Consider the following 15589-nt stretch of genomic DNA (forward strand, 5'->3'; position numbering starts at 1 on the left):
CTTGTAGCGATCTTGTGAATAGTACAATTATACTGCATTGAGTTAAAGGTCGTTCTTAGTGCAAAGTGCAAAATAACTTAAAAACATACTGCCATTTCTGTAGGTCTTGGCACTTGCTAATGTTTTTATGTATTGGGAGCTTCCAAGAATGGCAGTGGCAGCCCCCTTCCTCCCTCTATGATAACGCATGCCCTGGGGTCCCTGAGATCTTTGGAGTCACCGAGAGAGGGATGCGAGGGAGCTCACTACAACTGGTGAACGTGGGCCCTTTTTCTCCAAAAGGCAGCTTTGGGAGAGCGCCCGCGGAGAGCGCGGCTCTAGGACCACAGAAGCCTGGCTGTCCTCCGAGCGGCCTCTGTCCACGCAGAACAGCATCTCAAGCTACAGATTCTTCTCGGGGTCCGCGTCCCTGTGTTGCCAGGAGCCCTCCGCGGGCCTCCAAAGGGCGCCACTGGGCAGCCCGGTGAGCCTCAGGTGGGGCCGCCCCCCGCCCGCTAGGCTCAGCTCTCCTCCGCCCCGCCCACACAGGCCGCTCGGCCCCGCCCACCCCGCCCAGCTCAGGTGGGGGCCGCCCCGCCCGGCCGCCCCGCCCACCCTGGCCGCACCACTCCGCCACCTCCCCGTCCACCCCTCCCGCCTCAGGTGGGGCCGCTCCGCCCGCCACGCTCTTCCCGCCCCGCCGCGTCAGGCCGCGTCTCTTCGTCTCTTCTTGGTCGGCGTCTGGGGTGCCGCAAGTTTTGACATTTTGGCGGCTGAGGCGCGCGCCGGCACTCCCGGAACGACAGCTGTGGCTGCTGCAGGCCTTCGCGGGTCCCTCAGCCGCGCCCCGGCGCTCCCGCCGTCCCGGGTCGGGCGGCCACGAGGCCTGGTCGCGTCCTGCCGCGCTCGCCCGCTGGGCGGCTGCAGACATGTCGCGGGGGCCGGAGGAGGTGAACCGGCTCACGGAGATCACCTACCGGGTAAGCGGGTTCGGACCCCAGGGTCGCGGGGTTCGAGACCGGGTGGCTCGAGGACTCGGGGGCTCCGGGGCTCGGAGAGATCCGAGAACCCTGAGGGCGCCGGGGCTCGGGACCGTGGGACTCGGGACGCTGGGGTCCGGGACCGGGGAATTCTGGGGGCGCTGGGGTTCGGGACGCGGGGACTCCGGGGGCGCTGGGGTTCTGAGTTTGAGACCAGGAAACGGGGAGGCTCCGCCGGCGGCTGGCAGCTCTGGCCGGGGGAAGGTCGGGATTTTTCACCTTGGGGGTGAGGAGGGGACTTTCCGCGGGGACACGCCCCTCCCCACCACCCCTCCCGGCGCTGGAGACGCCCTGCAAACTCCACGTTTCAGTGTCTCACGTATATGGGGGGCGCTGGGGAAGGGGCTGCCTGGGTCGACCCCGGAGGCCGTATTCTCCTCCCCAACTGGTCCTTGGAATCGGTGGCCGCCCTTAAGCTGCCCTCCGAGACCAGAGAGCCCAGCTCGAGTTTCCTCCGAGGGAAGGCTGCGCGCGAGAATCAGCGCAGGGACGCCGCGCGGGGAGCCCGCGCCGCGCGGCCTCCAGGGGGGCCGCCCGCCGCTCCCGGCCGTGCGAGGGCGCCGGGGGCTGCCCCAGGAAGGCTGCCACTCGCTCCCTTTGGCCCCTTTCTCTCGCGGCTTGATTATTCCCTGAGGTGGTTGGAGTCTGAGAACACCCGAGATTTTAACAAAGTTGACCTAACCCTAGGAATGCGTCGATGATCATTCTCTTAACTCTTTTATTATGAGATTATTTTTCCAGAGACGACATAGATTGAGGATTAGTGGCCAGCTTATTAAGTTTAAGTATTTATAAATAAATTCCAGTCGAAATAAGGTATGTCTTCAATCACCTGCTATTAATAGAATACAAAACAACTTTTGTTTTAAGAGGACTTGGGAACCCAAGTTCTCTAAATTCATTTGTAGCCATTTTTAAGGCCCATGGTTTGGTCATTTCTATGGTTTTTTTTCTTAACCCTAAATTTTAGTTTCTAGATTTCAAGGTCTGAGTGAATTCCTGAAACCAGAGTTTATGGACTTTTGTTGGATAAGAATTTAAGAAAAGAGACTCATAATCTACCCTTTGAATTTGATTGATTCCCTTCATCTGAATACAAGTGAATTATGCTTTATAGATTGATATAGTAGACACAGTTGAAACAGCATTTATGGGCTCAGTAAGTAACTGTGACCAAAATCTGTTCCTTATTCATGTGTTTCATTAACAGAGGGTAAATTATAGAAATCCCAGAAATTTGAATGTTAAAGGTTTACAGTTGTATTGAGAGTGGCAATATTTAAATGATCTTGAAGACGGTGAAGCATGCAGTGTGGGGTGTTGACAAAAATGTGTAAATAAAACACTCTTACTCCTAGATTAGGGGAATAGTAGCTACCTTGATGACTGTCCCTTAAGGAAAAGCTGTATGTAATTGAGGAATGCAGATCATTGCAAATTTGAGGTGGAGTATCCGCTGGGGCATGAAAACGTGAACTCTTAAGTTCCTCTCCCCATGCCTCTGAGAATACAGGCACATAAATCTTTGCAATCTGAGATGAGTTTGCAACTTGAGACGAGTAATCAGATGCTCTGAAATAACTCTTCTCTTTGCTTTTTTCCCCCCGCACTTCATCCTGGCCTTCAGTTTTAGTAATGATTCAGTGGAGGGACTGTACTCAAGTGAATTGCAGTACCACAAGTGCTGACCACTTTGGCATGCTGAATTACCCAGAGAAGTGGAGCAGGAAGAAAAAAGTGAGAATTTCATAGTTTTGGAAGTAATGTAAATTACTTCCTTATCTTGAAAGGTTATAGTACACTGAAGATCAGAAACTATTGCTTTCCTTTCCCAGGTGTCTTAAAACCTACTAAAGCTCATGAATGTTTGATTCACTTTAATCACCATTTCCTTGTTAATGTTTTTTTGTGTTGAGATGGTGGGACAAAATTTACAGCTCCAGACAACATGTTTATATGTAATCTATGATGTGAATGCTGCTAGCTCATACTTTGGCTATGACAGAAGTGCATAGTGAATTTTTTACAGTGAATTTCAGGTGTGATTGAAAGCCTGCAGTCTTTTCACCACCTGCTCATTTGTCTCTTCCGACCCCTCCACAATCAAAGCTGAAAACAATTTGAGCTTAATATGGTAAAAATCTACTGATAGTTTCCATGAAATCTAGTTCTTTTTAAAAGGAGATTTCCTTTATGTTACTGAGCAGTCTACAATATTTTACTAATAGAAACACAACCTACCAGGTACATTTACAAAAGCCACCTGCAAATGAGATTTTATGACTTTGCTAGTATGGGTTTGAGATTTTTTTTTTTTAATGCTCAAATCTCTCCAACTCTGAAATAAAGGAATAAATTCTTTGGGTGAAATGGGGGATTACAAAGTAGTGTGATCCTCTATACAGTATCAAAGATCTTTAAATATTTATTTACACATTTGCTGAGTTTTCTAAAATGTATACTTAGACAAATGATTACTGGAGATCCATACTGAATCTCAGGAGGTTGTGTGTTTTACCACTTCACAAACAAATGGAATGATCATAAGCCCCAAAATGTCAAGTAATGTTACTCTTGCTAATTAGAGTTAAGCCAAAAGATCCAGCCCCTTCCCCACACTTCAGCCTATATAATATGCCCATAATTTGCCCCCTGCAGCTTGCGTGTGATTTTTGCATGATTTTCTGATGAGTACATGCTTTGTGGTACAGGAAGAAGTTCAAAAAAACCCTTAATTAAGAGTAACCACAACCTTTCTAGAAGTTACAACTGTTAAAGTCTTAGGAAGCTGAGGGGGGCTGGGTGTGACATCATCCAGGGATGTCTACCTATCTTAATAGTCCCAAAGCAGCAGTGAAGGGAAAAATGACACTTAAAAAGGAGAGGGGAAACGGAACACAAGTCTTTGTTTAAATGTCACTTTATCAGGCTTGCTCAGACAGCTGTTTAAAATTGCAGACAATGCCATCCATCTCCCAACCCCACCTAACTTTACCTTTCCCCTGACAGCTCTCCTGCCTTAGGATATACTGTATATTTATTATGTTCATTTATCTCTCTTCCCTCTCCAACTAGAATGTGCACTTCCAAAGGAAAAGAGCTCTGTGGTATTCCGAGCACTTAGAGCAGTTCTTGGCATGTAGTAGGCATGCATAGTTGTTGAATAAATGAACGCTAATTTATCTAGTAAGCACCAGATTCCCCCACCAGCCTTGACACTTCTAATGAAACACTGGTTTCATTCTGAGTATACTTTAGCCCTTGAGGTAGATGTGGATTTTGTTTACCATTAAGAAACTGAGGCTCAGAGGGTGTGGAGAAAGGGGAACCCTCCTACACTGTTTGTGGGAATGTAAATTAGTTCAACCATTATGGAAAGCAATCTGGAGGTTCCTCAAAAAACTAAAACTAGAAATACTGTTTGACTCAGGTATTCCACTCCTAGGAATTTACCCAAAGAAAACAAGATCACAGATTCAAAAAGACATATGCACCCCTATGTTTATCGTAGCACTACTTACAATAGCCAAGAAATGGAAGCAACCTAAGTGTCCATCAGTAGATGAATGGATAAAGAAGATGTGGTACATATACACAATGGTATATCATTCAGCCATAAGAAGAAAACAAGTCCTACCATTTGCAACAACATGGATGGAACTAGAGGGTATTATTCTCAGTGAAATAAGCCAGGTGGAGAAAGATAAATACCAAATGATTTCACTCATTTGTGGAGTATAACAACAAAGCAAAAACTGAAGGAACAAAACAGCAGCAGACTCATAGACCCCAAGAAGGGACTAGCAGTTACCAAAGGAAAGGGGGTGGGGAGGGTGGGCAGGAAGGGAGGGAGAAGGGGATTGAGGGGTATTATGATTAGCACACATAATTTAGGGGGTGAATGGGGAAGGCAGTATAGCACAAAGACAAGTAGTGACTATAGCATCTTACTATGCTGATGGACAGTAGCTGTAAAGGGGTATGGAGGGGGAACTTGATAATAGGGATGAATATAGTAACCACAGTGTTGCTCATGTGAAACCTTCATAAGATTGTATATCAGTGATACCATAATAAAAATTAAAAAAAAGAAAAGAAACCAAGACCCAAAGTCTAGGAGTGACCAGTGCCCACATGCCATCTATTCTGCCAGGCTCCATCCCTATCCTTTTTGTATAATAATTAGTTTCTAGTGGCCAATAAATACACAAGCCAAATATTTTTCATAATTTAATAATCTATGTCACCAGAATTTTCTGCCATTTTATTAATTCATCATCTTTGGCCTGTTTTGAACAAACCTTTTTTAAATAAGAAAATTAGGTACTTTTTAAATTTTATTGGGTTATAGCAAGCAGTCTCAGGATGTGTCCTAGGTTTTGTTTGTTGAATGGCTTTTTCTTTTCTCTACCTGGGTTTCACTGGGGATATATAAATGAAAGTCCCTGTCTGGTTGGCTTCCAATGTGGACTATGCTTTCCAGGTCTAGCTTTTGAAGGTTTAAACTGCCTTTTATGTTTATTGTTGTAGTTGTGTACACTATTCGATATCTTCATCTGTTCCCATAATATTACTTCAGGTGTGCCGAAGATAAAATGGGATTTGCAGAAGCCCAGACAGCTTGCTCTTGGCTCTGTGATGACTAAGAAAGGGAACAGTAAGAATCAGGTGCCAGATAGCAGCAGAAAGGGGTGCCAGATACGAAATATTAAACTGAACAGCCCAGTATTGTAGCTTTTTGTCTGGTGAAATGAAAATACAGAGCCACACAATGAATGTCTTTTTCTGACCTAACATTTTTTACTTGTCTGGAAGGGGGTTTTAGAACTATGATAACATGATTGCTATGCAGACAGAGCAGCATCCTTTATTATGAAACCTGGGGTCACTTAGGTGACACCATTCACAAGTTTCAGGTTGCTTTTGAGTTTATATTTGTGAAATTTTTCCAGCATTGGGCACTAATTCCTGCCTGGCACTTCTGTTGTAATGAGCCACAGGCAGACTTTCATGGGAAACCTAATGTGCATGAAACTGCAAACAGTTTGGGTTTTCGTTTTCCTCAACATTCCACACCACTATTTATTCTACAGTTAAAAGTAAAAATTATTATAAAATCAGCACAAACATTAATTTAGCTTATTTGTTAATAGGTGCAAATGTATTTTTTATTTCTAAAACGTTTTATTAAACTGAACATATGTACTAAAAGGTGTGCTTTGGTAGATATATCTTACTTACTTGTCACTAACTGAACACACCTGTGTGACCAATACCCTGATCAAGAAACAAGACCATAACAGTCCCCCCCTGAAATTCCTTTCATGCCCCTGTCCAGTCACTATTCCCCCTCCAAGATGACTACTCTCCTAACTTCTAACAGCACAAGTTAGTTTGGCCCATTTTGTCTCTTCTTTCACCTGTGTAGTAGGAGTAATTGTAGTTCATTCTTTTTGTTGTGCAGTATTGCACTATTCTTCCCTTGAGGGGCATTTGGATTGTTTTCAGACTCCAGGATATTATGTACCAACATTCCAGTACAAGTCTGATGAGCATAGGCCCTCATTTCTCTTAGGTATATACATAGGAGTGGATTTTCTGAGTTATAAGATATTTGAATATTTAGCTTCGGTAGAAACTGCCAAGCAGTTTTCCAAAGTGGTTGTACCCATTTACACTCCCACCAGCTGTATGAAAGTTCCAGTTGCTCTGTATCCTTGCCAACAATTGATATTTTCCTTCCTTTCAATTTTAGCCTGATAGGTGAATGCAAATAAAAATTTTAAATTAAAAACAAAACCATTTGCCCCAGGCTTGCTGGCTGGCTGGCTGTAACCTCAACAGGAACTAATGTCAGAAGACAGGACCAGAACGTAGGGAACATGGGTCTGAGAGAGGCCATACAGTTGTGGTATTCAACAGAGTAAAACATAAATTCATTAGACTCTAAAGCTATCATAGCTGAACACATCAGAGGTTGGATTGACTTTGTAGAAGGGCTATTGGGGACATAGATGAGCTATATTTAAGCCAACAAATGCTGTTGGGCTGGTGTGTGCAGTTATGGTTAATCGAATTTTCCTGTTAATTGAGTATTAATGAAAGTACCTTTCCCTTTCTTTTTGTGTGACTTTTCTTGAAAATGTCCTTACTTTACTGTTATAGCATAGTAGACCAGTTTTTCAGTGAGAATTTCAGTGAATTACGGTTGAAACGAGGTTTCAACACTAGTACTTTATATTGGAAATATTATTTTAATTAGGGTCTTCTCCCCACTTCTATTATACCTGCTTGAGAACAAGTCCCCAAAAGTTATACTTTGAGCATTTCCTACAATCATTCATATCTTATTTATTTATGTATGTGTATTGGTCTTAATCTCAGAGGCTTTTTAAAACTCTGCTTTTCTCTGATACCAACAAATTCCCAAAATTCCTATGGATATTTACACTGAAAAAACTTACCGGGAATCCCACACCTGAGAGATAACACTGTTAACTCCTAGTATTTTTCAGTTCATCTCTCCATGTCAGTCAGTACTCTGTACTTCCTCATTTTGATGACTCCACAGTACTCCCTTCTTCATAATTTATCGATCCAGTCCCCTTTTTGGACATAAGATTGTTGCCAATACTTTGCTATGAAAGCACTGCAGTGAATGTTATGCAGGTAAAGATTTGCACAGATTCGGAATGTCCTTAAGCTAAATCCCCAGAAGGGAGTTGTAGGTCAAAGGGTAGGTACATTTTAAAGCATATTTGCTACACATTGCAAAATGCCCTCCAGAAAACTTGTTCCAAATTATTCTGTAATCTGATTGTGTGAAAATATACCTTTTCTGAACCCCAAACAATTAAGTAGGTCTTTTTAAACCACTTCCTTTTTTACAATCCACAGAGGCTTTTTTTTTTTTAAAACAGTAGTAAAACATGTATAGCTGTAATATATAGTAGCTTGTGGACATTGGCCAGGACAATACCTGAGATTTCATGTCTACCACTATTGGGTGTCATTTCCCCCATAAACTTTGTACTTGTAGATGTGTACAGAGTAATTACAGATCTGTGGCCCTTTAGGCCTTTATACTTTTGTTCTTATTTTCTTCAATCAAAGCCTTGAGATTATACTTTTAATTATATTTTCCATACCTTGAGTCTGTCTTTCTGGCATATTATTTTAGAGACTGTGTTCTGGTTGTTAACAGCTGCCTCAAAGCTTTGTGGATAAAGGTGAACCTGCTTAAATGAGATAAAATGTTGCTGGTTTCTTTCTCAATTCAAAAATAAATGAAAAATATTACCAGAATGTGTTCCCAGTCCAGGGAGCAAAATAAATAAGTACCCTTCAGGATCTGATTGCACGCAGTCTTCTAGGGCTACATATGCTTTCCGAGAGAACAGCAGGTGGGTGAAGATGCCCTCGGGTTTGCTGCTGAAACTGTTCTTAACTGTATGGTACTTTGGAGATTAAAAAGTCCCTAAGCAAAAGCAATTCCTTCACTAAAAATATCAAATTATAGCAGTGATTAACTGTAGAGCAGAGGGAGGAGACTTTACCACTCATTTATACTCTTTCATCTTGAGTGTTTATACAAGATATGTGAATGAATTACTTTTATACTATTTAAGCTAAAAAACAAATTGATATGTGTTCCATTTTAATGGGTAAAAAGATCTAGAAACTAAGCTGAAATGTGCCATTTCCCACCTCTGTTTTGCAAATTAACCTTTCAAAGATAAACCTAGTTTAAAATCTAAATGTTTTTCTCTTTTTACTTATGGGAGTACATTTTTCACATTTACTAACCTGAGACTGAATGCAGCAGAGAAAGAATTCAACAGAACAGAACGCCCAAATTCCAGTTCCTTTAAAAGCCTTCCTCCTGCTGTTACAGCAGCTGATCCCTTTCAAGGTGCAGCTGTATCCTTGAAAGGTACAAAAGCAGTAATAACCTGTCAAAAGTAAGCACGGATAAAAGTTCAGATGATTAGAACACATTATCTAGAATAAACATGAAAAAGATTGGCTTTGGGGACCAGAGCAGATCTCAGATGAGTCCAGCCAGCAGCCACTGTAAGGGCTTCTCTTTTGCCTTCCGGGTGGAGCAGCCCACTCATGAGTTAGGAGGACTAAAGCCCCTGCCCATAGGAGGAGGGAGAGGAATACAGGACACAAGGCTGGTCCCCTCTGTATGCCTGTGAGATACAGACGCCTGAGACCTATGCTAACAGACCAATCCTGTCTGGCCACAAAAATTCAAGTGGCAAAAGAAAACCAGAAAATCACAGTGATAATTCTTTCTACTTAAGTGCTATGATTTTTTTTTATGAAACTTGAATGGTTTTAATTGACCAAGTGGTATATTTTATCATGGCCTTCATCTTATACCCAGAGCAGGTTGTGGCACAGGATCGACTGTGTCTGACAGTGTGATATATTTCTAAGTGTGTAAACACACTTGAAACATGCAGATATTCTTATGTGACAGTCCAATTGTGCCCTTTGAGAAGACAGCTCTTCAGCTAACCCATCCATCCTCTGTGTTATCCCAGATTTTTGTGTGTACTTGATAATGTCATACTCTTCCATTTGACTTCATGCTTCAATTTTCTCCTCTAAAAATGAGGATTAGTATCTACCTCATATAGTTATTGTGAAAATTAAACATCATAATACATGAAAGCTCTTAGAACAGTGTGTTTGCTTTTGTAACATGTGTTTACTAGATTATAACCACCATACGAGCATTGATTTTTGTTTTTGTTTACTGCTTCTCCCCAGCATCTAATAAAGCGACTGACACATAGGAGGAGCTGAGTAAATATCTGATAAAAGAACAGTGTTGAAATTATTGGCATGAATTTTTCTCTCAATAAGCTGTAGGCTTCTTGAGGGATTTTTTAAATCCCTTGTTGTGCTGTTACATAGTAAAAACTCAGAAAATATTTGTTGGATAAATACTGAAGATGTTTGCTTACATGAAGTTGTAACTAAAATCCTCCCTCACCTACTCCATGGCCACTGGGACTGAGAGAGCACTAATAGCAATGGCTACCATGTTTTGAGCATCTACTGTGTATGTGCCAAGCTTACCACCAACTACTTTCATTCTTTCTGCAAGTATTTTCTTATACACAGCTGTGCCAAGCACTGTGGTCATCCCTGGGAACCACATTGGAGAAAAAACAGAGTCTGTGCTTTCTAGACATAATAGCTGATGACAGGACAGCTATGCCAAGGTTTTAGTATCTCCAGCCTTTCCCCTGTACTGTGGCCTACGGTATTATGTTTCCTTGCTCCTTTCCCACCCTGTCTCCAGAGGGGTCTGCCTTTACCAGTTCCATTCTTTGGGTTTTATTCTGTCTCAGTATTGGAAGAGAGAAGGAAAAGATTCATGTATGTGCAGGTTAAGTTCAGGAGGAGTTATTGAGGCAATTTGTAAGAAGTCTTTGGATATGTGAGAAATTTTTAAAAATGAAGTTTTGTTTCCCCTTAATGGTATCTGAGAACTTTATAACAAGTTAGAACTATTTTTAAATTATTTTGGGTTTTTGAACAGTATTTCAGATTGCAAGGCAGCAATTTTAAGGCAAAGTAGAATGACCCATCTCGGAGGATCTGGTTGAAGGAAGTTCACTATAATCACTACAGAAACCATGTAAGAGTGGTAGAAAGAGCCAGGGACCTAAAAAACAAGTATCACTTGCTGTATGAAATCAGCAACTGACTTCCATCTGGTAAAGTTCCTGTTCCCTGTTAAGTACATTAGGGCTTTCTAAGCAAATACAGCCTTGCACATGAGACATCCCGTTCTGTAAATTCATTGCTTGCTTTTTATTCCATGACACACCTTTTAAAAACAATAACTAAGTAGGCAAGAACACTCACTTAACTGGACAGTCTAATGTGCTCTCTAGCCTTCAAAGTATGTATCTGTTGATGGCTATTTTAAACCCAGTAACTAATCAGTTAATATTAAAGATGTTTGCATTTCTTACTTTTGCCATGTCAGTATGAATTGCCTTGATATTTTTTCATACCTGTCTCCCTGTTAAACCAGGCTTTTTCAAGGGCCAGAACTCTCTTCATTCGTCTTTGTGTTCTGTACACCCAGCCCAGGGCTGAGCTCACAGTAGGTGTATAATAAAGATTGAACACGTGTATAGTTGTTTCAAAGGCCCAAATGTGAGAATGACTTTACAGTTAGTGGTATGAAACATAAGTACACATTATCTAGTATGTGCCATGATCTATCGATCTCCCCACCTCCTCACACAGAAATACAAGAAAAGGGACACGTTTTCAGATTCAGATAGAAAGCTGTTTGGCAGTTGTCCTGGAACTGTAGCTATAGGAAGGATTGTGTTTCCATTCTTTCAAATAACATGTACCTCCATGAACTAAGCAAAAATGGATAGTAATACTATCATAGTTGGGATTTCATTAAGTTTTTTATTTGAGTCTCACAGATACTAAACCCTCTGAAGTTCAAGGTCCAAAAGTTACTTGAATTCCCTGTTTGATTGAGGCCAGTGTGGCCAGACATTGTTACAATGTCTGATAGCTTGCTAATTGCTAAGACTAGAAACGTCTGCTTTCAGCCCCAAAAGTGTTCTTGGCACTGCCAAGATATATGTATAACTGTATGGAGTCATAGCGCTTGCAGGTCCTTGGACCCAGTATAATCATCTGTGCTAAAGTTACAAGGAAAAGTGGTTTCAAATGATTCCACCCACAGACAGATGTAATCTTCTGCTTAGTATTCAAAATGGAATGAATCTTTCTAATGATGAGGTTCTGGGCATTGTTTACTTCATTGCCTCATGGCTTCATTTCTAGCATGGTCCTTTGCATTCTTCAGGTTTCTTCATTAGATGGTCATGAACTCAGATTGCCTATATCATGGTTCTCCCTCCATAATTAAAAAAATACATAACACAGTTGAAAACCTAGATTCCTTATCTAATTTACTGGATGGGATAGTTCTGAGCCTTAGTTAGCTTGATGGGCTTGATAATGTTGTCCAAAAGATTTGAACAGCTGTAGAACACACTTCTTACTTTCTCTCACTAATGTGTTGGGACCTTTTTTTTCCTTTTAATTATACTTTTGCTTCAGAACAATTCTTACTGCCTACATAAGCAAGAATAGAGAAAGTCGAGTTTGTCACAGAAATCTCTTTCTTTAAACAATAAAATAAAATGTCGTGAAGATGTGATTGCTTCTAGTAATGTATCTTAAGAGACAACATTACATACCTTTTTGGATGATCACACTGTACTCATCACTTGTTTGGTTCTTGAGGAGCTCAGGATCTAATAGGTGCTCCTAGAACTCTCTGATAACATTCTTCTAGGAGAGGCTAAAGCCAAAGAGGTAGCCCTGTGCTCTGCTGACCGCTGGTCCAGTGGCTTCTTCTCAGGTTATGTTGAGAGGGACAGAGCCATTTAACCGTGAGGCCTCATGGCTTCATTTCCAGCATGACATTTTGCACTCTGAAGGACCACTTTTGCAAAAGTAATTGTTTACATACTGAAGCCTGGATTCTGGATAAAGAAAGGAAAGGAATAATGAAGGTAAAACAATGTTTATGTCAGTGTGAAAGTTTCTTGGAGGCTTTACCCTGAGAGCTAAAGATTTCCTATGTAACTGCTCCTATGGAAGGACAGAAAAATTTTTTTGTCTAGAGAAACATTTGCCAGATTCCTTCCCCAGTCATAGCTGGAAAGACAACTGCTAATCCATCAGAAGATTTGTCTCAGAATAGCTGGGTTATCTTTTTTTTACTAATAGGTCTAATTGATTTTCATCCTAGAAAGGGAAGTTGCTGCTAACAGCTACATGGACATAGATGCTTTGCAGATCAGTGGTACTTTTCTGGGTGGTCCTGGATCAGTATTCAAAGGGTCAGTGAATGACCTGCATCTCAGTACATCTGGCTCTTCTTTGGGCAGGCTAGTTAGAAATAACCAAGGATATGAACAAAGGCACAGCTTTGGCATTCCATAGCATTAGGGATTTCAAGCTTGAGTCCTTAGTAGCCTGGAACATTAGGAAGATCAAGAGTTTTTACTGTTGCTGCTGTTTTCCTTTAAAAAAACAAACTATTGAGGTATAATTTATAATAAACTGTAAAATTCACTCATTTTAAAAGTGTACAATTTGGTGATAGTAAGCACAGAATTGTATAACCATTACCACAATCTAGTTTTATAATACTTTTTATCCTAAAGAGGTTCCTTGTGCCCATTGCTGTCATTCCTCATTTTTACTTCTTTCACTGAACATAATAGAGTTCAACCATGTAGTGTGTATTAGGAGTTTATTCCTTTTATGGCTAAATACTATTCCATTTATGGACATACCACATTTGCTCATCTGTTTGCCCACTGATGAGCATTTGGTTTATTTCTGGCAAGGTATTTTTTTAAGGGCCACATTACTGCCTAATAAAAAGTAATTTAAATGTCAGCTTGGAAAAACATAGGGTTGGAAAGCAAAATTCAGAAAGAAAGCTCTGGCATTTTCAGATTTTGTAAGCCTGTTATGACTTAATAAATAGAGGGCAGAGCCTTACAGCTTTTGTGACCCTCAGTTGGAGCTGTTCACTTTGAACGAATGAAGCTGAAAGCATTGTATTACCTCATGCCCAATTTTCATGGCTAATTGGCCCGTTGGGTCATTGTGTCTGTAGCAGTGTGTTCAGATGAGCTGAAGTCACATCATGCAGCCTATTCATCCATAAGCACATGTATCTCTTATAGAACAAAAACAAAAAATTTTTAACTGCTGATGATGAATACACTTTGGGCATTAGATGGTCCAGGCACTGTTCTTAGTGCTGTAGGTACAGTGGTCCTTGCTTGGCCTTAATTTGCATGCAGTTCCTACTCAGGAGACAGAGTAAACAGGTAATATCATGTGAGTTAATGACAAACCTTTTGCAGAGAGAGAAGCAAGAAGTAGAGCTGGTGACAGGCTGGAGCTGCTACCTCCATGGGAGGAGGAGGCTCAAGGAAAATGTCTCTGAAAAGTTTGGAGCTGAGACTGGATGCATAGGTTGCCAGGAGGAGAGCCTACAGGCAAAAGAAAAGCAAGTACAAAATCCCTGTGGTGGGGATGCATCTGGCCTGCTCAGAGAACAGCCCAGAGGCCATTCATCGTGCCTGAAGCACAGTCTTTAGGGGCAGGTGAGAGGGGTGGCCAAACCTGTTTCAGGGCTGGATGTATCCAGGCTTTTTGTGCCACCCCCTACCCTGTGGTTAAGAGGACAAAAGTCACTGATGACAACCTATGATAGACCTGAGAGCTGGGGATAATCCAGTATAATACAGTAATACACCACCTTTCATTGTTTCTCTCCTCTGCTTAGGTATTTCCAGTCGTGTACATTTTTTTTTTAAGCTGACAATGGGAACAGTTTATGGTACTTAAAAATAGGTACTGTTTTTATCCATCTGATAGGCCTATAGTATGACACCACGAAGTGTTGGTGAGTCATAAAATAGACCTTTCACACAGTGCTCATAGGAGCAGATGATGCTGTAGCCACTTTCTCCAAAGTATTTGGCAGTATCTAACAAAACTGAAAAATTACCAGATACCCTGTATCCCAGTAGCGGTATTTGTAGGTAAATTCTTACCTGTGTGCACAAGGAGACATACACAGTCCCTTGCTACATACTTAGTATTAGCAAAAACTTGTAAGCTAACTAAATGTAACTCGGTAGAAGAAATCAAGAAATTAGATTACACAGTTGTGAGGCCTGGGAAGTGTGATATTTGTATGGCTGGCGGGAAGCCTACACTGTAGTCTGCCAGCAGAATATTTTCTTCCTCCAGGAAACCTGTTTTATTCTTAAGGCTTTTCAACAGATTAAAAAGCCCACCCAGTTTTTTGGGAATGATCTCTTACTTAAACTGGTTACAGGTGTTAACCACATTTCCAAAATTCCTTCAAAACAACATCTAAATTAGTGTTTAACTGACTGGGTACTGTAGCTTAACCACACAGACACATAAAACTAACCATCACAATGAGATGCCTTATATTCCCACAGTGGAAAATCTAGTAGGAATAAGCTGAGTCAATATATATCAAGGCAGATAGGTCTCAGAAGTGTAAGGTTGAATAAAAAAATAAGATGTAAGAGGGGAATTATGCCATTCATTTTATAAATGCACAAAGCAATAGTAGGTATCAGTCATGACTTACGTGAGTGTGTAAAAGTATAAAATGAGATAGAAAGTTAACACCAGGCTTAAGGTTTCCTCTGGGGAGAAAAGAAGGGATATGAGACTTGGATGGAATGATTAAACCATCCTGTGGGTTTGTAATGTAGTTCTGTAAAGTTTTAATTCCTTTTCAGCAAAGGAAATCAACATGATAGTGTTAACCGTTATTAATTCTCATAGACTACAGATGGTTATGGAATTTTATTTTTCTTTCCTTTTTTTTTTTTTTAAGCAAAAGAAAAGGTCAGAAATACTTGTTTGCCTGGGTTGAATTGGTCCATCTTGTGATGCAATTAGAAGATTATATTCATAAAAAATTAGGAGTAGGATTACAA

At 41.2% G+C, this 15589-nt stretch overlaps 1 protein-coding gene across 1 annotated transcript in view; it reads left to right on the top strand.

Moving 5' to 3' along the window:
• Window positions 1-593: 593 nt before the first annotated feature.
• Window positions 594-15589, top strand: part of BAIAP2L1 (BAR/IMD domain containing adaptor protein 2 like 1) — a 100983-nt gene continuing 85987 nt past the window's right edge. The window contains exon 1 of the mRNA XM_036897056.2: window positions 594-959. Coding sequence (XP_036752951.2) covers window positions 909-959 — 51 coding nt within the window. The 5' untranslated portion in view covers window positions 594-908. The remainder of the gene's footprint in view (window positions 960-15589) is intronic.

This window comes from Manis pentadactyla, chromosome 10 (assembly GCF_030020395.1).
Source record: "Manis pentadactyla isolate mManPen7 chromosome 10, mManPen7.hap1, whole genome shotgun sequence".
NCBI lineage: Eukaryota > Metazoa > Chordata > Mammalia > Pholidota > Manidae > Manis > Manis pentadactyla.